Source organism: Mustelus asterias, chromosome 29 (assembly GCF_964213995.1).
Source record: "Mustelus asterias chromosome 29, sMusAst1.hap1.1, whole genome shotgun sequence".
NCBI classification, from domain to species: Eukaryota; Metazoa; Chordata; class Chondrichthyes; order Carcharhiniformes; family Triakidae; genus Mustelus; species Mustelus asterias.
The window spans coordinates 20,957,360-20,982,807 of NC_135829.1; the positions used below are offsets into that span (position 1 = coordinate 20,957,360).

Consider the following 25,448-nt stretch of genomic DNA (forward strand, 5'->3'; position numbering starts at 1 on the left):
CTTATCCTAGTCTACTCTTCGATATCGTGGGGATGTGGGGGCTCAAGATCTGAGGCCCCTACCATTTTCTTTGTGAGAATATACTTCTTCAGAACCCCCTTTAGCCCCTCCTTGAATGCCTCCCGCTGCTCTGACACTGAACTACCTTCAATTAGCTGTTTCCACTCCATCTTTATCTCAGAAAATTAGTATTCCCCCCAATTTAAAACTTTTACTCTCGGTCTATCTCCATCCTTTTCCATAATTATATCTGACCATCTTATGATCACCACTACCCAGATGCTCCCCCAGTGCACCTTTTCACCTGCTGTGGTTCATTCGCTAAAACTAAGTCCATTACCGCCTCTTCTCTTGTTAGGCCGGCATAGCAGGCCTAAAAAAAAGTCATGCTGAATATATTTTAAGAATTCTGTGTCCTCTGTATCTTTCGCTTTGAATTTCTCCCAGTTAAAATTAGAGTGGTGGGTATCCCTGCCCTTTGATCTGTGCACTTTTCAGCAATTTGACTGCATATTTGCTCTCCCGCCTTCCCCTGTTGCTATTCTCTTAATTATTACCTTGCTCCTTGGTTATATGCATTCGAATGAGGAGGAGTAGGCCATTCGGCCTCTCAAGCCTGCTCCCCATTTCAAAAGATCATGGCTGATCTGATTGGAACCACAACCGAACATTCTTGTCACCCCCGGTAACCTTTCGCCCTCTCGTTAATCAAGAATCTATCAAACTCTGCCTTTAAAACATTCAAAGGCTCTGCTTCCACTGCCTTAGAGAGAGTTCCAAGGACTCGGGTCTCTATGAGAGAAAAGAAAATTCACTTCTCGGTCTTAAATGGGTGACCCCTTATTTTTAAACAGCGATCCTCCTCGTTCTAGATTCTCTGACAAGAGGAGACATCCTCTTCACATCCTTCCTGTCAAAGCCGGTCAGGATCTTAAAGGTTTCAATCAAGTCGCCTCTTACGCTTCTAAACTCCAGGGGATACAAACCTAACCTCTCCAACCTTTCCTCATAAGACAACCCACCCATTAGTCTCACAGTGGTTAGCGCTGCTGCCTCACAGCGCCAGGGACCTGGGTTCGATTCCCAGCTTGGGTCACTGTGTGTGTGGAGTCTGTGCGTTCTCCCTGTGTCTGCGTGGGTTTCCTCTGGGTGCTTCGGTTTCCTCCCACAGTCTTAAAGATGTGCTGGTTAGGGTGCATTGGCCGTGCTAAATTCTCCCTCAGTGTAACCCGAACAGGCACTGGAGTGAGGCGACTAGGGGATTTTCACAGCAACTTCATTGTGTTAATGTAAGCCTACTTGTGACACAATAAATAAACTTTAAACTTAAACGTCGAATTGGAAATTATTGTCACAGTGATGTCAATGTGTTCTAAACAGTGATGGGAGGATTCTTTCAATCTCCACACAGAAACACCAATCCTGACGGCACAATTGTAGGTATCATTATTTTTTGAATGCAATATCTTAAAACAATGGCATAAAGGAGAGAGAAGAGGAAAGTTGCGTACCATTTCCGGCACATATCCAGGAACAGAACGTTCAGCGCTGTGTTCCTCGCCTGCATCCCGCAGAGGATTTTCTGAACGTTGATACAGTTCTCCGGTCTGTACGGATTCGGAGCGTTTACCGGCACCATGTAATTCCGGCCGGAACATTCGTAGCCGTGTCCAGCGTAGTAAAATAGAGCTAGTGGATCAAAAACAGGAATGAGAGAATGGAGCACTCACAAACCATCTTCACAAACATCCCACAGCGAGGGGAGCACAGAGAGGGGGACAGACAGAGAGAGAGAGAGAGAGACACACAGAGAGCGAGGCACAGAGAGGGGGACAGACAGAGAGAGAGAGAGAGACACACACAGAGAGCGAGGCACAGAGAGCGAGGCACAGAGAGCGAGGCACAGAGAGCGAGGCACAGAGAGCGAGGCACAGAGAGCGAGACACAGAGAGCGAGACACAGAGAGCGAGACACAGAGAGAGAGACACAGAGAGAGAGACACAGAGAGAGAGAGACACAGAGAGAGAGAGACACAGAGAGAGAGACACAGAGAGAGAGACACAGAGAGAGAGACACAGAGAGAGAGACACAGAGAGAGAGAGACACAGAGAGAGAGAGACACAGAGAGAGAGACACAGAGAGAGAGACACAGAGAGAGACACAGAGAGAGACACAGAGAGAGAGACACAGAGAGAGAGACACAGAGAGAGAGACACAGAGAGAGAGACACAGAGAGAGAGACACAGAGAGAGAGACACAGAGAGAGAGACACAGAGAGAGAGAGAGAGAGAGAGACACAGAGAGAGAGAGGGAGAGACACAGAGAGAGAGAGAGAGGGAGAGAGACACACAGAGAGGGAGAGGGAGAGAGACACACAGAGAGGGAGAGGGAGAGAGACACACAGAGAGGGAGAGGGAGAGACACACAGAGAGGGAGAGGGAGAGACACACAGAGAGGGAGAGGGAGAGACACACAGAGAGGGAGAGGGAGAGACACACAGAGAGGGAGAGGGAGAGACACACAGAGAGGGAGAGGGAGAGACACACAGAGAGGGAGAGGGAGAGACACACAGAGAGGGAGAGGGAGAGACACACAGAGAGGGAGAGGGAGAGACACACAGAGAGGGAGAGGGAGAGACACACAGAGAGGGAGAGGGAGAGACACACAGAGAGGGAGAGGGAGAGACACACAGAGAGGGAGAGACACACAGAGAGGGAGAGGGAGAGACACACAGAGAGGGAGAGACACACAGAGAGGGAGAGGGAGAGACACACAGAGAGGGAGAGACACACAGAGAGGGAGAGGGAGAGACACACAGAGAGGGAGAGACACACAGAGAGGGAGAGGGAGAGACACACAGAGAGGGAGAGGGAGAGACACACAGAGAGGGAGAGGGAGAGACACACAGAGAGGGAGAGGGAGAGACACACAGAGAGGGAGAGGGAGAGACACACAGAGAGGGAGAGGGAGAGACACACAGAGAGGGAGAGGGAGAGACACACAGAGAGGGAGAGGGAGAGACACACAGAGAGGGAGAGGGAGAGACACACAGAGAGGGAGAGGGAGAGACACACAGAGAGGGAGAGGGAGAGACACACAGAGAGGGAGAGGGAGAGAGACACAGAGAGGGAGAGGGAGAGAGACACAGAGAGGGAGAGGGAGAGAGACACAGAGAGGGAGAGGGAGAGAGACACAGAGGGAGGGAGAGAGACACAGAGGGAGGGAGAGACACACAGAGGGAGGGAGAGACACACAGAGGGAGGGAGAGACACACAGAGGGAGGGAGAGACACACAGAGGGAGGGAGAGACACACAGAGGGAGGGAGAGACACACAGAGGGAGGGAGAGACATACAGAGGGAGGGAGAGACACACAGAGGGAGGGAGAGACACACAGAGGGAGGGAGAGACACACAGAGGGAGGGAGAGACACACAGAGGGAGGGAGAGACACACAGAGGGAGGGAGAGACACACAGAGGGAGGGAGAGACACACAGAGGGAGGGAGAGACACACAGAGGGAGGGAGAGACACACAGAGGGAGGGAGAGACACACAGAGGGAGGGAGAGACACACAGAGGGAGGGAGAGACACACAGAGGGAGGGAGAGACACACAGAGGGAGGGAGAGACACACAGAGGGAGGGAGAGACACACAGAGGGAGGGAGAGACACACAGAGGGAGGGAGAGACACACAGAGGGAGGGAGAGACACACAGAGGGAGGGAGAGACACACAGAGGGAGGGAGAGAGACAGAGAGAGTGAGAGGGAAACACCGAGAGAGAGAGGGACAGAGAGAGAGACACAGAGAGAGACACAGAGAGAGAGAGAGAGAGACACAGAGAGAGAGAGAGACAGAGAGAGAAAGACAGAGACAGAGACAGAGAGACAGAAGCACTCAGAGACTGAGAGACAGAAACAAAGAGAGAGGAGGACTCAGAGATATAGAGTGAGAGAGGGGTCTGGCATGCTATGAAATCCTCACAGTTCTAACTGCCAGCTTCACGAGGCATCAGGATCATTCATTCCCATTAGAATCAGAATCCCTACAGTGCAGGAGGAGGCCATTCGGCCCATCGTGTCTGCACTGATCACAATCCCACCCAGGCCCTATTCCACTAACCCCTCATATTTACCCTGCCAATCCCCTTATCAGTAGGGTTAATATCACACGGCCAATCAACCTTCTTTCCCTAAATTCAAAGGCCCTCATCTTTGGATATCATGTATTATTAGTTGTAACTCCCTGTAAGACATCACAGTTTTAACAATGATTTGAAACCATTATGCTAATCCAATCACAAACCAGTTAGTGAAGTAAGAAACTAGACACTAATACGTCTCTTGGTAATAGCTTTATTTATAGACTGCAGCATTACATTGAGTCTGTTTCCTACCCACCAATCCAGTGTCCCAGCGGTCTCCCTTTATACATGCTCTGAGTACTTAATTAAGCAATGTGCTCTATCTGGGTATTTGAACCTAATTAACATACCGTTAACACAGGAGTGACTCTTACAGAGAGGGCATGGAACCCCATGTACCCACCTGCAACATTTCAAACCAGTGGTTCACTTGGTAGCCTGTCCTGCCTCAGAGTCAGAAGGTTCAGTTTTTAACATATATTTATTAGTCACAAGTAGGCTTACATTAACATTGCAATGAAGTTGCTGTAAAAATCCCCTAGTCGCCACACCCTGGTGCCTGTTTGAGAGAATTCGGGCACCTGAGGGAGAATTTAGCATGGCCAAAGCATCTAACCAGCATGTTTATAGAAGTTTATAAAATTATGAGGGGCATAGATGAGGTGAATAGTTGGAAGCTTTTTCCCAGGGCGGAATTGACAATTACAAGGGGGCACAAGTTCAAGGTGAGGGGGGAAAGGTTCAGTGGAGATGTGCGGGGGAAGTTTGTTTACACAGAGGGTGGTGAGGACCTGGAATGCACTGCCAAGTGAGGCAATTGACGCAGATACATTAGACTTATCTGGATAGGCAGATGAACAGGCAGGGTATACGGGGATACAGGCAGTTGGTCTCAATAGGACAGCGTGATTGGCGCAGGCTTGATGGGCCGAAGGGCCTGATCCTGTGCTGTACTGTACTTTCATACAATCATAGAATCCTACAGTGCAAAAGGAGGCCATTTGGCCCATCGAGTCTACACCGACCACAATCCCATCAAGGTCCTATCATAACGCCATGCATTTACCCTAGCTAGTCCTCCTGACAGTAAGGGGCAATTTAGCGTGGCCAATCCACCTAACCCGCACATCTTTGGACTGTTTGTTCTTTGTCTTTCGGAGTGTGGGAGGAAACCCACACGGGGAGAACGTGCAGACTCCGCACAGACAGTCACCCAAGCCAGGAATTGAACCCGGGTCCCTGGCGCGGTGAGGCAGCAGTGCTAATAACCACTGTGCCACCCTTTTGTACACAAGCCCTTCTCCAGGGACTTGCGTGCATAGTCTACATGATGACAATTTCATGCAGTACCGAGGACATGCCACACTGTTGGAGGTGGCATCGTTCAAAGGAGATGCTAACCCATGGCCGTCTGTGACCCCTCGGGTGGATATAAACATCCCGTGAAACTGACCAAAAACTACTTAAACCACCATCAATCTTGGGGAGTGCGTAAGAGTTTACAACAGACCATCCAGTGCTTGTGCTCCATCTGTGTAGTTCTTCCTTCCTTTAACCCCATCTGTATACCCATACTCTCTCACCTCCTTATCTAGTTTCCTGTTAAGTACAGTCTTGCTATTTTGGTTGCCATTTCACATTCAATTAATTCTTTGGGTAAAGAAGTGAGAACAAAAAGTAGTCCAGCACTGGAACAGGCCCTTCGGCCCTCCGAGCCTGTGCTGATCACGATGCCCTAACTAAAAAACCTCCTGTTCTTACTCGGTGCGTATCCCTCTGTACCCTCCCTATTCACGTACCCGTCCAGATGCTCTTAAATGTTACTAACGTGTCAGCTTCCACCACCTCCTCTGGCAGCGCGTTCCAGACACCCAACACTCTCTGTGTGAAAAACTTCCCCAAACATCTCCCTTAAACTTTCCCCCTCTCACCTTGTCTGAGCCTGTGCCCCCTTGCAATTGACACTAATAAATAAACTAAAAACTTTAGTAAACCTCGGCAGAAACTGGTTCAACTCTCCCTCGAAACAATTCAAACACAACTCGCACACACATCTTGTTATATACATCGATGTTATTTTTGACTTAAGTTCCATATTCAGCTGAACTGAACTGAGGCCCAAAAGGGAATACTGGGCATCGTTCAAAAGTTGAAGTTAATAAGCATTACAAATAAAGTGTCGGAATATCTAAGGAACTCTCCCTCTGGCTGAGGAAGTCAACCAGCCAGCAAAAATGGATTGCAGCTGGGAAAAAGAACTGAAATATTCCGACCAAACCACAGAGCAGCTGAACTGAAGAATCAACTATTTGCCAGCAGAAGCCAACAAGGCTGCAATCCATTAGTCACAGTCACAACACGACAAGTCAAAGACTGGTCAGTATAACCTTTTACTTATATTAATCCACAGTCAGACTCAATTCAACCCACATACACCGGACGTACTGTCTTCCAGCTTCTTCAGACAGGAAAAAAAAAAGTTTATTTATTAGTCACAAGTAAGGCTTACGTTAAAACTGCAGTGAAGTTACTGTGAAATTCCGCTAGTCGCCACACTCCGGCACCTGTTCGGGTCAATGCATCTAACCAGCACGTCTTTCAGACTGTGGGAGGAAACCCACACAGACATGGGGAGAACATGCAAACTCCACACAGACAGTGACCCAAGCCAGGAATCAAACCCAGGTCCCGGGCACTGTGAAGCAGCAGTGCTAACAACTGTGCCACCCCAGGATACAAAGGTCTGAAATCATGTACCAACCAACTCAAGAACAGCTTCTTCCCTGCTACTGTCAGACTTTTGAAGGGACCTACCTCGTGCTAAGTTGATCTTTCTCTACACCCTAGCTACGACTGTAACACGACATTCTGCATTCTCACGTTTCCTTCTCTATGAACGGTATGCTTTGTCTGTATAGCGCGCAAGAAACAATACTTTTCACTGTATGCTAATACATGTGACAATAATAAATCAAATAAAATATCTAAGCTCTAATCCGTATGGATGTAGATGTTGGTACCATTTCTCCCTAACATTTTAGTAGTTAATAAACTTACTCTATCATAACTCAAGAAAGCCGGGTTAAATTGGCTCCTGTTGAAGGATAAATATTGGATCTGGAAAAGGTAGCCCGAAGGGAACCTTATCAGTGGCACAGTGGTTCGCACTGCTGCTTCACAACGCCAGGGACCCGGGTTCAATTCCTGGCTTGGGTCACTGTCTGTGTAGAATTTGTACGTTCTCCCCGTGTCTGCGTGGGTTTCCTCCGGGTGCTCTGCTTTCCTCCCGCACTCCAAAGATGTGCAGGTTAGGTGGATTGGCCATGCTAAATTGCCCCTTAGTGTCAGGGGTACTATCTAGGGTAAACGTATGGGGTTACGAGGATAGGGCCTGGGTGGAATTATTGTCGGTGCAGACTCGATGGGCCGAATGGCCTCCTTCTGCACTGTAGGATTCTACGATTCTAACCCGTGTTGATACCAGCAGGGGTGGGTTGAATGAAGGCATAGAGCCAAGTCATCCTCCTCACCTAGGTTTGGAACAATTTGAGGGTCCAGCCATACTGTGACAAATCGAGGGATCAACAACATTTGGGGGACCCCACCTGGGGCTGGCTGTAACAGGCCATTCAGCCACAGTGCCCCGAGGGGCTCGAAAGTTTGTAGAACCGCCTCGGACGGTATGCCTAGCATGGAAGACTAACACAAAAATACTGCAGTCCCTCAGAGAGGGACATGCCGTGTGAAGCAAAGCTGAATTCTATTGTGTTTTTTGTCACATTTTAAATTTGAAACGTTTTTGACCCTGGGCTGAAATGGAATCTATATTGAAAATATCAACAAATATATCAAAGAATTGACACTGTGTGGAGACAAGTCTCATTTTTATGGCACTTTCTGGTAAATTTCATAGAATAACAGAATCCCTACAGTGCAGTAGGAGGCCATTCAACCCATCAAGCCTGCACCAACTCAACACAGCCACCATCAATAATATCCTTCCTTGTCTTTTGAATCTCTTAGCACATACCTTAATTTCCTGTTACACATTCCCAATCCCTATCGCACTTAGAATCATAGAATCTCTACAGTGTAGAAGGCCATTTGGACCATCGAGTCTGCACCAACTCCCTGATAGAAAGAGTCTCTTACCCAGAACTACCCCCCACTCCATCCCAGCAACCCCATTCATTTACCGCAATAATCCCCCTAACCCACCCATCTTCGGACACTAAGGGGCAATTTAGCATGGCCAATCCCCCTAACCTGCACATCTTTAGGCACTAAGGGGCAATTTAGCATGGCCAATCCCCCTAACCTGCACATCTTTAGGCACTAAGGGGCAATTTAGCATGGCCAATCCCCCTAACCTGCACATCTTTAGGCACTAAGGGGCAATTTAGCATGGCCAATCCCCCTAACCTGCACATCTTTAGGCACTAAGGGGCAATTTAGCATGGCCAATCCCCCTAACCCACCCATCTTTGGACACTAAGGGGCAATTTAGCATGGCCAATCCCCCTAACTTACACATCTTTGGACACTAAGGGGCAATTTAGCATGGCCAATCCCCCTAACTTACACATCTTTGGACACTAAGGGGCAATTTAGCATGGCCAATCACCCTAACTTACACATCTTTGGACACTAAGGGGCAATTTAGCATGGCCAATCCCCCTAACCTGCACATCTTTGGGCACTAAGGGGCAATTTAGCATGGCCAATCACCCTAACTTACACACCTTTGGACACTAAGGGGCAATTTAGCATGGCCAATCACCCTAACTTACACATCTTTGGACACTAAGGGGCAATTTAGCAAGGACACTCCACCTAACCTGCACATCTTTGGAATGTGGGAGGAACCCGGAGCACCCAGGGGAAATCGACGCAGGCTCTGCACAGACAGTGACCCAAGCCGAGAATTGAACCAGGATCCCTGGCGCTGTGAGGCAGCAGTGCTAACCACTGTGCCACCTGTTGAAATATTTTGCAGTGTAAATTACAAATTTGCATGGATAAAATCTATATTTGGAAACAAAAATGAGTGGCTGAGGTGAAAAGGTGTTGAAAAGGAAGACAGGTAAACACATGGGGGAACAGAACAGGTCGTGATGCTGGACGTAGAAGAGAAGGTTGGAAGAAAGCTCACAGAGAAGGTGGGCCAATTGTGCTGAAAAGCCAGTTTCCGTTTTGTACAACAAGCCACTTTCCCGGTTGTTTCTTCTATATAACTCTGTAAAAAGGGCCTAGACATTTCACTATCCAAACCAAAGACACAGCAGAGCAACCACTGTGGCGCATTGCAGTCAGCTTCCTGTCAACACCTCTTAACTGCCCCGTCTGAGAACGGGATCCTTCTGACGTCAACGCAACTAATTCAAGACAACAGAGCAAGAGGTGCACTCACTCTCCCTCTCTGTTTCTCTCCCTTTCTCTGTCTGTCTCTCTCTCTCTCTGTCTTTCATTCCCTCCCCATTACCAAACAAGGAGGTGAAACAGTGGCGAGCCAGAAATAGCGCATACCACTCAGCTTGACACAGGCTGCGGCCTGCTTCCTGCTCCTTCTATCTGTCATTCAACTGCTGCCATTACTGACACCGGGAGAAGCCTGTGGACCGACACCGCTCTCATTGCGTGGTGGACCCCACACTCCTCGTCAATGCACCATTCAGGAAAGAAACAAGGGCTTTTGTGAAATAGGCTTCTTTCAGTCTGGGGAGGCGATGGCCTAGTGGTATTATCACTGGACTATTAATCCAGAAACTCAGCTAAAGGTCTGGGGATCCGGGTTCGAATCCCGCCACGGCAGATGGTGGAATTTGAATTCGATAAAAAATTATCTGGATTTAAGGATCTACTGATGACCATGAAACCATTGTCAAAAACCCACCTCTCCCAGCCAGGTTTCTGCAGGCCTGGCCCAGCTGGGACTGTGCTCCTAGGAATTTGCTGAACTACATCCCACCTTACCATTTCCACCCTGTTGCCTTTCCGGAGAGTTGCAGGTGTGTGGGAAAAGCCTCCACTTCTGATCTATAGATCAGTACCAATGCGCATGGGGTAACTATTGCCCTGTGTTCATTTCACACATCGCTGGCAAAACTGTCCAGGGATCAAAAATCAACAACTTTTTTTTATTCATTCATGGGAATGGGCGTTGCTGGCTGGCCAGCATTCATTGCCCATCCGTCGTTGCCCTTCAGAGGGCATTTAAGAGTCAGCCCGCAATGTTGTGCCGAACATGAAGCCAAATTAAACTCATCCCTTCTGCCTGCCCTTGTCCATATCCCTCTATTCCTTGCATATTCATGTGCTTATCTAAAAGACCCTTAAGCCACCCTGTCGTATCTGCCTGCAGATACCCCTGGCAGCACATTCCAGATACCCACCACTCCCTGTGTAAAAAATCTACCCCTCACATCTCCTTTGAACTTTCCCCCTTAAGTGAGAGGGCTCTCTTAGTATTGGACATTTCAGCTCTGGAAAAAAGATTCTGTCTGTTAACCCTACCTATGTCTCTCATCATCTTATAGACTTCGATCAGATCTCCGCTCAGCCTCTGCTGCTCCAGAGAAAACAGTCCTAGTTTCTCCAGCCTCTCCTTAGAGCGCATACCCTCCAGTCCGGGCAGCATCCTGGTAAACCTCTTCTGCACCCTCTCCAAAGCCTCCACATCCTTCCTGTAATGTGGCGACCAGAATTGAACACCAAGTGCTTTGGCCTAACCGAAATTTTATAAAGCTGCAACATGACATCCAGGGCAGGATTTTCCGACCGTGCTCACCCCAAGACCGGAAAATCCCACCCGACGTCAATGCATGGTCCGTGCAGCAGGCGGAACTTCATTGAAAATTCCACCCCTTACTCTTGTACTCAATGCCCCGACCACTAAAGGCCGAGAATTGGGACTTTGGCTTTGTGGTCCTTCCCTTGCGCGGTGCCCGTCTCGGTTGAACATTAGCCCTGGCTGCGTTGCGCCGGCTTTGAGCCGTGCCTCACTCCTATTGGCATGGTGAATGCTGCTGGGTTAAAGGGCTGCCGGCGAGCAGTCCAATGATCTGACTATCAGGAGCTGGACACATACCTCACTATGTATAGACATATACCCAATGGAAAACGAGAGAAACAGATGGAGGGACTTTGGCTTGCGATGACTTTGCGAGACCTCTGCTGATTGTGTCACAGTTTATAATTACAGCAGGGATACATTAATATTGATCGATAGATTAGAAGTGGAAGCTTTTCTACTGGATTGTAACAGCAATGTTTAAATAACCAGCAATCTATTTTAATAATGAGGGATAAATATTTGCCTACTCTTCTTCAGAATAGCTCCATGGGATCTTACACCTCCCCCCCCCCCCGAGAGGAGTGATAGCCTCTTGCGTTTAATGTCTCCCCCTAAGGGGCAACAGTGCAGCACCCCCCCAGTCCTGAGAGGGGGTCAGTCAGTCCAGATTTCACATCTCTGTATTGTTAAAGTTTAAAGGTTTATTTATTAGTGTCATAAGTGTGGGAGGCGATGGCCTAGTGGTATGATCGCTAGACTATTAATCCAGAAACTCAGCTGATGTTCTGGGGACCCGGGTTCGAATCCCACCACGGCAGATGGTGGAATTTGAATTCAATAAAAAATATCTGGAATTAAGAATCCACTGATGACCATGAAACCATTGTCGATTGTTGGAAAAACCCATCTGGTTCACTAATGTCCTTTAGGGAAGGAAATCTGCCGTCCTTACCCGGTCTGGCCTACATGTGACTCCAGCAATGTGGTTGACTCTCAACTGCCCTCCAATGGCAAGTGGAATGGGCAATAAATGCTGGCCAGCCAGCGACGCCCATGTCCCACGAATGAATAAAAAAAACAAGTCAGCTTGCATTAACACTGCAATGAAGTTACTGTGAAAATCCCCGAGTCGTCACACTCCGGTGCCTGTTCGGGTACACGGAGGGAGAATTTAGCACGGCCAATGCACCCTAACCAGCACATCCTTCGGACTGTGGGAGGAAACCGGAGCACCCGGAGGAAACCCACGCAGACACGGGGAGAATGACAATGACTCAAGCCGGGGAATGAACCCGGGTCCCTGGTGCTATAAGGCAGCAGCACTAACCACCGTGCTGCCCACCATTGGGACCTGAACCCACACGTTCCAGACTCAGGAGAGAGGCGTTCCGAACAGAGCCACAGTTAACACCACAATATCCTGCCCCCGGCACATCTGGGAATATCTACTCTTGGATACAGCACACCTATGAGGGAGCAGGCAGTCTTGTGGCGCAGTGGGTAACATCCCTGCCTCTGAGCCAGAAGCTCTGGGTTCGAGTCCCACCCCAGGAATTGATGGCCAAGGAAGTGCGTTCATAACCTGGCCAAACAGGTTGAGTGTCAACCTGCAAAACCCTTCCAAACACGCCAAGGGCTGGCAGTAGGAATGGGAGAGGCTCCTGGTCAGCCCTGCTTGATGTGGAGTGGCGCCCCACACGCTATAAGTCCCCTGGTGACAGACCAGTGACCTGTTCCGGGAATTCCTAGCTATGGAAATAGACAAAAGCATGCCTTAGCGCAGCACTAGATGTGGGAAGAGAATTGGAATGGAATTCCAGGGAGAACCCAACAGAGTGGCACAGTGGTTAGCACTGCTGCCTCACTGCGCCCGGGTTTGATTCCCGGCTTGGGTCACTGCCTGTGCGGAGTCTGCACATTTCTCCCATGTCTGCGTGGGTTTCCTCCGGGTGCTCCGGTTTCCTCCCACAGTCCAAAGATGTGCGGGTTAGGTGCTTTGGCCATGCTAAATTGCCCCTTAGTGTCCAAAGATGTGTAGTTAGGGGGATCAGAGATGGTAAATGCGCACGGTTACAGGGAGAGGGTCTGGGTAAGATGCTCCGTCGGAGAGTCAGTGCAGACTTGATGGGCCGAATGGCCTCCTGCACTGTAGGGATTCTGTGAAAATCAGTTTTACCATCAATTGACTTCACTGGCTTTTGTTTCATGGTATTATTAATTCATTCTCTCACAGACATACACAAATATAGGGAATAGTTAAAAGCAATCTTACTAAAGACATGATTGAAGAATAAAACAACATTCACTGCATCTGCCCTGTAGCACCTACTGCAGTGTCATGGAGCGATAGTCACTGAGTTTTACAGCACAGAAAGAGGCCTTTTGGCCCATCATGTCCGTGCTGACCATCTATTCTAACCCCGTTATCCAGCACTTTTTCTGTAGCCTTGTGTGCTATGGCATTTCAAGTGCCCATTGAATAGAATGGAATCCTACAGTGCAGAAGGAGGCCATTCAGCCCATCGAGTCTGCACCAACCACAATCCCACCAAGGCCCTATCCCTGTAATCCCATGCATTTATCCTCAGTAATCCCCCTGACACTAAGGAACAATTTAGCATGGCCAATCCACCTAACTAGCACACCTTTGGAGTGTGGGAGGAAACAGGAGTACCCGGAGGAAATCCACGCAGACACGGGGAGAACGTACAGAGTCCACATGGACAGTGACCTAAGCCGGGAATCGAACCCGGGTCCCTCGCGCTGTGAGGCAGCAGAACTAACCACTGTGCCGCCCCAAGTATTTATTTATTTATCAATCATTCATCTAAATGCTTCCCTTCCTAAGGGACACTGGATGGACACAAGCTCCAAACAGTTGCTTCTCAGTAGCCGGTGAGCAACACTCCTGCTGACACGGACTGTATTTGGAATTAAATGGGAATCCAATTGAATGGGTGTTGTCCTCAGTCCCACTCACCATATACGCCATGATCCAGGAGCTGGAGGAACTGTTTGACGGCTCTTTGTATCTCCTCCTTGGTCAGGTCCATCAGGGAAACCACCCGGAAGTCAAGTTGATGCAGAAGGTTCGACAATTCAAAGACATCCATCATCGTGGCCACCAGCTTGGGGTGATTCACGTAGTTCATGTTTCCAATCAGCAGTGCGACTTTGTCAGTGGCTGCAATGCAAGGAGTACATAGTTACTGCCCGCTCGGTGCCCAAGGAGGGGGGCACTGCCCAACACAGAGGCCAGGGTGTTACAGGGGTCCCGTACCTGCACCCCACCCTTGATTCAGAAGATTCAAGTCCCACTCCAGAAACTTGAGCATCATATTCAGGCTGACGAAAGGAGCACCGAGGGAGTGCTGTGCAGTCACAAGTGTCGTCTTTTGGATGGGGCGGAATATTGAGACCCCATCTTCTCTCTCAGTAAAAGATCCCACAGTGCCATCCAAAAGCCGGTAAGGGAACTCTCCCTGGTGCCCTGGCCAACATTCAGCCCTCAACCAAAGCCACAAACACACCACCTGGTCAGCGTTGCATTCCCATTTGTGGAATCTTGCTGTGCATGAATTGGCAGCTCCTTTTCCTACAATAATGATTACACTTCAAAAATACTTCATTGGCTGTAGAGGGTTTGGACATCCTGAGGAAGTGAATGGCGCTATATAAATGCAGGTTTCTCTTTTCGCCCCAACGTACTCAGTAAGGGAGAGAGGGATGATTGCACAATGTTTCGCACCAGTCACAACTCCTCAGATACTGAAGCAGTCCATGTCCAAATGATCTTTTTGATTTGATTTATTATTGTCACATGTATTAGTACACAATGAAAAGTATTGTTTCTTGCGCACCATAAGAGAAAGCATACCGTTCATAGAGAAGGGAAGGAGTGAGTGCAGAATGCAGTGTTACAGTCATAGCTAGGGGATAGAGAAAGATCAAATCAAATCAGTTCAAGAAGACAGCTCACCACCAACTTCTCAAGGGCAACTAGGGATGGGGGGCAGGGTGGCACAGTGGTTAGCACTGCTGCCTCACAGCACCAAGGACCCAGATTCAATTCCAGCCTCGGGTGTGTGTGTGTGTGTGTGTGGAGTCTGCACGTTCTCCCCATGTCTGCGTGGGTTTCTTCCGGGTGCTCCGGTTTCCTCCCACGGTCCAAAAGAGGTGTAGGTTAGGTGGATTGGCCATGCTAAATTGTTTCTTAGTGTCAGGGGGGATTAGCAGGGTAAATATTTGGGGTTATGGGGAATAGGGCCTGGGTGGGATTGTTGTCGGTGCAGACTCGATGGGCCAAATGGCCTCCTTCTGCACTGTCGCGATTCTATAACTGCTGACCTAGCCAGCAATGCCCAGCTCCAATAAATGAATTTAAAACAAAAGAATTCCTCTGCTGCCTCGCTCCTGTGTTTGGCGGGTTGGATAAGCGGACATCAGGGCACAGTGCGGATCTGGTGATAAATCTGAGATTCCCTCAGACCAGAGGGTTTTAGGAAACTGGGCAGGAAAGCCCATTTGTACCGACTCCGCCTTTAGCAGTAGGTTAAAGTTCAGGCAGCGAGGCCCTCCTGACCTTCTCTGACCTTTTACTTTTAATGCCTGACTTACAGTTTTTGATCTCAGTCATAGAGTTCGACAAAGCACTTAGCGCTCTGCTGGCTGAAAGACTGGTTCAAATCCACGCATCAATTCACTGAGTTACTCAGAGCAATACGAGCTCCTATCTGATCAAAGTCAATACCACATTACCAGACATTGCATGTGCAAAGTTTCACTTTGATTCAGAGATAGCAAGGGGTTGCTGACGAGAATGGTGTTTTCTGATGTTGAACGAGGGTGGAACGTCTGAGCAAAACTGTGAATTCTAACACCAACATGGCAGCAGCGATGAAACTTCATCACTGTGAATCACAGAGGCATTCGGGGGCTGAGATAGGAATATGCTAAAGCAGGAATTTGCATGGCTTTCCAGTCCGTATCGACATATCTCTGGGGGCCCTGTAAATGCTCATTTCAGCACAGCAAGATTCCACAAAAAACAGCATGACAGTGAGCAGATAATCTGCTTTTTTTTGGTACCTTTGAGAACTTCAATTCAAATTAAGTCCAGTCATGGTCCCCACGAGGGACAAGCCAAACACAAGCTGACAGAAGGAGACATTGCACCCTGTCCCCAGTTTGTCCGACGCTTCATAGAATCCCTACAGTGCAGAAGGAGGCCATTCGGCCCATCGAGTCTGCACTGACCACAACCCCACCAAGGCCCTATCCCCATAAACCCACATATTTACCCTGCTAATCCCCCTGACACTAGGGTCAATTTAGCATGGCCCATCAACCTAACCCGCACATCTTTGGACTGTGGGAGGAAACCCACACAGACACGGGGAGAACGTGCAAACTCCACACAGACAGTGACCCGAGGCAGGAATTGAACCTGAGTCCCTGGAGCTGTGAGGCAGCAGTGCTAACCACTGGTTCACTGTGCCGCCCATCTTAGCCAAAAGGCCGAGATGGCTTTGAAAAATTGCATCAGGTAAAGCCTTGGTTTATGGGCGGCACGGTGGTTAGCACTGCTGCCTCACAGCGTTAGGGACCCAGGTTCGATTCCTGGCTTGGGTCACTGTCTGTGCGGAGTCGGCACATTCTCCCCGTGTCTGCGTGGGTTTCCTCCGGGTGCTCTGGTTTCCTCCCACAGTCCAAAAGATGTGCAGGTTAGGTGCATTGGCCATGCTAAATTCTCCCTTAGTGTACCTGAACAGGCACCGGAGTGTGGCGACTAGGGGACTTTCACAGTAACTTCATTGCAGTGTTAATGTAAGCCTACTTGTGACACTAATAAATAAACTTTAAAACATTGGCTACCCTGATTCTTTACGCTACTCTCGCCAGGGTAAACCACTATCGAAGGTGTCAGCACATCCCCAGTGCAATGGGCTAGCCTCAAAACCTATCTGATCATTGTTTAACCTTTCATCCCTGCCAGGTTTTGGTGATATTGATTGGTGGATAAATACCAGCCAGGACACAGGGGAATCCTGATCCTCTTTGAAATGATGCATTCGAATCTTTGACATTTCCCTGGGGGCAGACAAGGTCTCAATTTCACATCCCCCTCCCTTCCCCTGCCCCTCTTACTGTGCAGCGCTCCCTCAGTACAACAATAGAACGTTAGCCCTTGTTTAGTGCTGGAGTCTCTGGAGTGATACTCAAATTCCCAGCTTAAAACCCTGATTGCAACTCATACAACTGGCAACAGATTTGATGAATGGGCTTCTAAGCTGCTGAAAAGAAAGACGGCCCTGCCAAAGTTTTCCACCTTGCACTCAGCAGGACAAATGCAAGAATACCAAATTTCAAAAGGTCATCGCAATTTATACTACATGGGAAAAGTGGTTGGTTGGCAAGTTGACTCTGACTGGCCATGACGTTGCCATGGAGAAAGCCACGGTATTGGATTCCCCAAGTTCTGACAGCATGTCTCTCTCTTCAACAATGTTCAAGTTCTGTGCTACCAAGTTTTTCTTGTCAACTCCTTGTAATTCTACACAATTCAACTCAAGAGAAATAGCTTTCCCTGTTAACATGAAAACAGCACGTGATGAATTAAGGGAGGAATGGGGCAATGTAAGCACCAAGAAAGGCCCACTGGGTCGAATGGCCTGTTTTGCTGGTGTGAGTACTCGGTAACAGGAAAACATAGATCGATAGCTTGTAAAAAAAACACATTAGAACTGTTGTGACGTAATTTCTTGTTTGTGCTTTGTGACGATTACTGATGGGAAGTGTCACACACTCAGTATGTTGATCATCGTAAAAGTTAGACAGATTTTTGATTGGTAATGGGTTATGGGGAGAAGGCAGGGAAATGGGGATTAATCGCATATCGGCCATAATCGAATAGCAGAGCAGACCCAATGGGCTGAATGGCCTAATTCTGCTCCTATATCTTATGAAAACCCAAAAGTCACCTGCAAAAAACTAAAACCAGTGTTGACATACCGCACAGTCTGACCTCTGGAGGTGTGTCTGAAAGAGAAAGAGAGAGAGAACATGTTAGAGCAAGTGAAAGATAATGTCCTTTCTCTTCTTGTTCAGGTGGAAGGTCGTGGGCAGATTGAGGAAGGCCGTTTATCGCCATAAGTAGTGACTTTCATCAAGAGTGCTGGCACCCTGAGGAGATTGTGGGCATTTGTGAGGTGACCATAGCAACACTGCCAACCTTCACAGCACGTAGACTGTTGTCCTTACTTCATGGATCTCCAAGCTTGCAGTGGGGTCAGTTGTAGAAATGAACCACTGTGTGCTTGATTGAAGCTCAGACCTTCCCTGCTCAGAAGCTTTAGCAGCTTTAAAACTGGAGGGGTGCACTGGCTGCTCACTTTCTGCTCTGCTCACCCTGTCGCCATTTTGCCCAGGCCTTCACAAGGCCATCCTCCATGCCTGCCTGAAGCAGGCAGGAGCCAGGTCAAAGCATGTAACAACTACTTATAATAGGGTGGCACGGTGGCACAGTAATGACCACGGGTGCCTCACAGTGCCAGGGACCCGGGTTCAATTCCCGACTTGGGTCACTGTCTGTGCAGAGTTTCTCCCCGTGTCTGTGTGGGTTTCCTCCGGGTGCTCCGGTTTCCTCCCACACTCCAAAGATGTCTGGTTTAGGTTGAGTGACCATGCTAAATTGCCCCTCAGGTTAAGGGGATTTCCCATAATAAATGTGTGGGGTTACAGGGATAAGGTTGGGGGGGAGGGCCGAGGTAACATACTCTGTCAGAGCGCCGGTGCAGACTCGATGGGCCAAATGGCCTCCATCTGCCCCATTGAATCATAGAATCTACGGCACGGAGACAGGCCCTTCGGCCCAAACTGGTCCAAAAGGCCCATCTAAGCTAACCCCATTTGCCTGCATTTGGCCCATATCCCTCTAAACCTTTCCTATCCATGTATCTGTACAAATGCCTTTTAAATGTTGTCAATGTCCCTGCCCCAACCACTTCCTCCGGCAGCTCATTCCACACACGTACCACCCTCTGTGTAAAAAAGTTGCTCCTCAGGTTCCCATTAATTCTTTCCCCTCTTAACTTAAACCTATGCCCTCCAGTTCCCGATTCCCCAACCCTGGGAAAAAGACTGAGTGCATTCACCCTATCCATGCCTCTCATGATCTTATACACCTCTATAAGATCACCCCTCAGTCTCCTACGCTCCAAAGAAAAAAGTTCTAGCCTGTCCAATCCCTCCCTCTAACTCAGTCCCTTGAGTCCTGGCAACATCCTTGTAAATCTCTTCTGCGCTCTCTCCAGTTTAATAACAGCTTTCCAATAGCAAGGCGATCAAAACTGACCACAATACTCCAGGTGTGGCCTCACCAACGTCCCGTACAACGACAACATAACTTCCCAACTTCTATACTCAATGCCCTGACTGATGAATAGGGATGATGTGGAGATGCCGGTGTTGGACTGGGGTAAACACAGTAAGAGTTTTAACAACACCAGGTTAAAGTCCAACAGGTTTATTTGGTAGCAAATACCAGTAGCTTTCGGAGCGCTGCTCCTATGAATAGGGATCCTATGATTCAATGATAAAGCACCGTTAAGGTAATGAAACATCCTAAGGTGCGTCACGCTTCACAGGAGTGTTAGAAAACAAATTAGGCCACCAAAACACAGGAGGAGATATTAGATCAGGTGACCAAAAGGTTGGACAGAGAGGTAGGTTTTAAGGAGGGTCTTAAAGAGGGAAGAGGGGGGTAGAGGGGCAGAGAGGTGTAGGGAGAGAGTTCCAGAGCCTGGGGCCTTGGCAGCTGATAGCACGGCCACTTATGGTAGAACAATTATGACTGGGGATGCAAGAGGCCGGAATTAGAATGTAGATATTTTGGAGGGTTGGAGGAGATCAGAGAGAGAGGGAGGGGCCAGGGCATGGACAGATTCGAAAGCAAGGAGGAGATCTTTAAAATCGTGATGGTGTGTGATCGGGAGCCAGTATGGGTTAGAGAACACAGGGTGACAGGGGCCTTGACAGCTCTGATTCCAGCTTCTCTGCCGTTTGGCCATTCACACCTTCTATTCTCTCTATGGGCTGCCATTTGCAGCCTTTCCCCTGGTTTCTGTGGCTATGACTCATCTTTCATTCCCTCCCCCTGCAGTATAAATATCTCCCACTTTCTCTGCCGTTTAGCTTTGACAAAGGGTCATCTGGGCTCGAAACGTCAGCTCTTTTCTCTCTTTACAGATGCTGCCGGTCCTGCTGAGATTTTCCAGCATTTTCTCTTTTGGTTTCAGATTCCAGCATCCACAGTGATTTGCTTTTATCCTGGGATGACAGGGGATTGGGAGATGACCTCAAGTTTACAGAGGGTACAATGTGGGATAGCAGGCAGGGGCGAATTGGAACGGTCACATCTGGAGGCATGGATGAGAGTTATGTACAAAGGACCCCGATTGTAGTTGGCGTAGAATTGGATGAAGCGTGCGCTGAGTGCATGCCGCCATTTCTAGGTGCTGAGCAGTGGTGCCCCCGGCTGGGTCGCGGACACAAATCCAGGCTGCTGCCGGCCTATCTGAGGCCAGGGCCTGACAGGGAGGATCACCTTTCTCCCATGCGCGCCCTCCTCAGGTCCTGATCATTGGCCAGCTCAACATGGGGTAGGGCCGGGTGCCGGTCCACCTGGAGATGCACTCTGCTGCCCATAGCCGATTAGTGCAGGATAAATGAGGCTCCGGCCTATGAATGGATTCACCACATGGATTCCCAGAATGAGGGGGCTGTCCTCTGAGAAGCAATTTGAGTCAAGTGGGCCTATATTCTTTGCTCTTTAGGAAAATGAGAGGCGCAATCTCAGTGAAATGTATTTTTGTAGAGGCTTTGACAGAGTAGATGCTGAGAGGCCGTTTCCCGAAAGAGTCTAGAACTGATCATAATCTCACGATAACTGGTCAGCCATTGAGGGCTGAGGGGAGGTGAAATTTATTCACTCATAGGATCGCAAATCTTTGGAGTTCTTTACACCGGAGGGCTGTGGATGCTGATACTCAGGCGGGCGGCACGGTGGCACAGTGGGTTAGCACTGCTGCCTCACAGCGCCAGGGGCGTGGGTTCGATTCCCGGCTTGGGTCACTGTCTGTGTGGAGTTTGTACATGTCTGCGTGGGTTTCCTCCGGGTGCTCCGGTTTCCTCCCACAGTCCAAAGATGTCTGGGTTAGATTGATTGGCCATGCTAAATTGCCCCTCAGTGTCAGGGGGACTAGCTAGTGTAAACGCATGGGGCTGTGGGCCTGGGTGGGATTGTGGTCGGTGCAGACTCGATGGACCGAATGGCCTCCTTCTGCACTGTAGGGATTCTATGATTCAATGTTGAGACCAATGGGTTTCTGGACTCAATCGAATGAGATGGGAAAGGGGATAAAGGCAGAAACTCAACCACAATCCTATTGAATGGCGTGGCATGTTCGAGATGCCCACTCCTGCTCCAACTTCACATCATTGTATCCTCCATCTGGGAAGGTGGAAGGACTCCGAGCCAGGATAACATGCGAGATATTAGCATAGCAAACTCTTTCAGAGAGTAAAACGCAACTGTAAGCAGTATGAGGGGAAGAATTAATACAAAAACAATCACTAGGGGAGGCAGTGGCATAATGGTATTGTCACTGGACTAGTAATCCAGAGACCCAGGGTAATGCTCTGGGGACCCGGGTTCGAATCCCTCCATGGCAGATGGTGAAATTTGAATTCAATAAAAATCTGGAAATAAAAGACCAATGATCATGAAACCATTGCCGATTGTCAGAAAAACCCATCTGGTTCACTAATGTCCTTTAGGGAAGGAAATCTGCCATCCTTACCCGGTCTGACCTACCAGAGCCACAGCAATGTGGTTGACTCTTAAATGCCTCTGAAACTCAATTCAAGGGGCAATTAGGGATGGGTAATAAATGCTGGCCGGCCAGCGATGTCTACATCCCATGAATTAATTTTTTAAAAAGCAGTACAGTTCTGTATTGAGGAGGGGAGGTTAAAATATCAAACCCATGTGGTCAGGTACAGATATCTCCCTTTCGAAATTCTGGTGACTCAGATCTGGCGATGTCCTTTGCAGTAACAAGTGGATCAACATTCAAGACAAAATATATTTTCATAACGACTGAATAGGCTATTAGCCAGGGGTAAACGCAAAATACTGTGGATGCTGGAATCTGAAACAAAAACAGAAAAACTCTGACAACATCTGTGGAGAGAGAATAGAGCCAATGTTTCGAGTCTGGGTGACCCTTGAAGGTATTAGCCAGGGGTGTTAGACATGGAAGCTGCGCTTTGTAGTTCTGGAGGTGTACATGTTCTTCATCAGTAGAAACAGGGGAGGTTTATGCAGCAGCGGAAAGAGGCCCTTCAGCCCATTGTTTCTTCACTGCCATCAAACACCGAACTCCTCTAATCTCACTGTTCCAACACTTGGCCTGTAGCCGTGTACATGATGGCATTTCACTCGCACACAAACACACTCAGATGCTTCCAAGCATTCTGTACCTGGCTTCCGGCAGACAGCAGGGGATTTTCCTGTTACCTTCCTCTCACCAGAGCCTGGAAATGAATAACAGCTCGTTATTTCACCTGTAATAACATGTTAAATTCAACGTGAGCCTGAAGAACCCCCAGAGGAACCAGCGTTACTCCCGTCAGCGATGAGAAATGATTGAATCGAAGCTGCTTGAAATAATTCTAGTTACTTTGAAGTTTTTATTTGGTTGGGATAGCTTGCAGAGTTGATGTCCTTTGACAGAGTCCAGAGCAAGATTAAAATTAGAACCAGGCCAGTCAGGGGGCATGGCAGGAGCAATGGAAATCCAAAATGATTAATCAGAAATTTTAAGTTTGGTGTTGACGGATCTTATAAAGGCTGTTAAAGGTCATGGAACCAAAATGGCTGGTTGGATTTTATCATAGAATCATCATCATAGAAGCCCTACAGTGCAGAAGAGGGTCATTTGGCCCATCAAGTCTGCACTGACTCTCTGACAGAGTATCTACCCAGACCTTCCACTGCCCTATCCCTTCAACCCCACACATTTAGCAATCCAATCCATCTAACCTGCATATTACGGTGGCACAGTGGTTAGCACTGCCGCCTCACAGCTCCAGGGTTCAACTCATAGTCTTGGGTCACTGTCTGTGCAGGGTCTGTGCGTTCTCCCCATGTTTGCGTGGGTTTCCTCTGGCTGCTCCGTTTTCCTCCCGCACGACAAAGGTGTGCAAGTCAGGTGGATTGGCCATGGAAAATGTGTGGGGTTATGGGGATAGGGCAAGGGAGAAGGCTTGGATACGATTGGTTAACTAACAGAAAACAAAGAGTGGGGATAAATGGGTGTTTTTTTGGTTGGTGATCAGTGACTAGTGATGTGCCTCAGGGGTCAGTGTTGAGACCGCAATTGTTTACGATTTACATAGATGATTTAGAGTGGGGGACCAAGTGTCAAAATTCGCAGATGGCACTAAGATGAGTGGCAGAGCAAAATGTGTAGAGGACGCTGAAAGTCTGCAAAGGGATATAGATAGTCTGAGTGGGCAAGGGTCTGGCAGATGGAGTACAATGTTGGTAAATGTGAGGTCATCTGTTTTGACAGGAACAACAACAAAATGAACTATTATTAAATGGTAAAAAATTGCAGCATGCTGCTGTGCAGAGGGACCCGGGTGTCCTTGTGCATGAATCACAAGGAGTTGGTTTGCAGGTGCAGCAGGTAATTAAGAATGGAATTTGCTAGAGGGATGGAGTTTAAAAATAGCGAGGTTATGTTGCAGCTGTATAAGGTGCTGGTGAGGCCACACCTGGAGTACTGTGTACAGTTTTGGTCTCCTTACTTGAGAAAGGATATACTGGCACTGGAGGAGGTGCAGAGGAGATTCATAGAAACCCTACAGTGCAGAAAGAGGCCATTCGGCCCATCGGGTCTGCACTGACCACAATTCCACCCAGGCCCTACCCCCATATCCACCCGCTAATCCCTCTAACCTACGCATCTCAGGACACGAAGGACAATTTTAGCATGGCCAATCAACCTAACCCGCACATCTTTGGACTGTGGGAGGAAACCGGAGCACCCAGAGGAAACCCACGCAAACACGGGGAGAATGTGCAAACTCCACACAGACAGTGACCCAAGCCGGGAATCGAACCCAGGTCCCTGGAGCTGTGAAGCAGCAGTGCTAACCACTGTGCTACCGTGCCATCCACTAGATTGATTCCGGAGTTGAGAGGGTTGGCTTATGAGGACAGACTGAGTAGACTGGGGCTATACTCATTGGAATTCAGAAGAATGAGGGGAAATCTTATAGAAACATATAAGATTATGAAGGTAATAGATAAGATAGAAGCAGGGAAGTTGTTTCCACTGGCAGGTGAAAGTAGAACTAGGGAGCATGGCTCAAAATAAGGGGAAGCAGATTTAGGACTGAGTTGAGGAGGAACTTCTTCACACAAAGGGTTGTGAATCTGTGGAATTCCCTGCCCAGTGAAGCAGTTGAGGCTCCCTCATTGAATGTTTTTAAGGCAAGGATAGATAAATTTTTGAACAGTAAAGGAATTAAGGGTTATGGTGAGCGGGCGGGTAAGTGGAGCTGAGTCCACGAAAATATCAGCCATGATCTTATTGAATGGCGGGGCAGGCTCGAGGAGCTAGATGGCCTAATCCTGCACCTAGTTCTTATGTTCTTATGATACTCTGTCAGAGAGCAGACTTGATGGGCCAAATGGCTTCGTTCTGCACTGTGGGCATTCTATGATTCCATCTTTGGACTGTGGGAGGAAACCGGGTCACCTGGAGGAAACCCACGCAGACACGAAGAGAATGTACAGACTCCACACAGACAATCACACAAGGCTGGAATCGGTCCCTGGTGCTGTGAGGTAGCTGTGCTAACCAAAGTGCCACCCCTAATAGGATACAGGTCAGCCATTATCAAACTGAAAGACGGAATGGGCTAGAGGGGCTGCATGGCTTCCTTTTCACCATTAGACCCAATTCCAGCCATAGGTCTCAGGGAGACAGACTCCTTGTTCTCTGCCAGTTGTAAGAATCCTGGGAGAGGTGAGCTTGGAGTTTCTCAACATAATTCATGAGTTCCCGATCTAACGGAACAAGACTTCGATTAATCCAATACAGAGGACTCCAGGTCTGGTGATGGAATGGACTGGGCAGTGGCCACACTGGGCCAGATTCACACCCTGGCTTTAGATGGAGGTTCCAGTCAGGCCTTCCCGATTTTAGAATCTGATCTTTCACAATTCCTTTCATTCGTGTCCATTGGAAATGCAGAGGGGAAAACTAGCTCTTACCTGACACTCTGAGGGAAGGGAACGCTATGGCGATCGGAATGTTTTCAACTGTGAAACAGAAAGAAAGAGAGGAGATTTACTTTAAAATATTGTAAACGGCTCACAGACATACCGAGATCAGGAACTTCAGGGACCGCATTGATCAAAACTAACCAGGCTCTATGA

The 25,448-nt window shown here is 48.5% G+C and overlaps 1 protein-coding gene across 1 annotated transcript in view; it reads right to left on the minus strand.

The window, feature by feature from the left end:
* Positions 1-25,448, minus strand: part of malt3 (MALT paracaspase 3) — a 133,083-nt gene that overhangs the window by 45,326 nt on the left and 62,309 nt on the right. Inside the window, exons 6-10 of the mRNA XM_078200178.1 lie at positions 25,284-25,331; positions 22,478-22,531; positions 17,948-17,974; positions 13,917-14,120; positions 1,512-1,689 (exon numbers count right to left, since the gene is read on the minus strand). Coding sequence (XP_078056304.1) covers positions 1,512-1,689; positions 13,917-14,120; positions 17,948-17,974; positions 22,478-22,531; positions 25,284-25,331 — 511 coding nt within the window. The remainder of the gene's footprint in view (positions 1-1,511; positions 1,690-13,916; positions 14,121-17,947; positions 17,975-22,477; positions 22,532-25,283; positions 25,332-25,448) is intronic.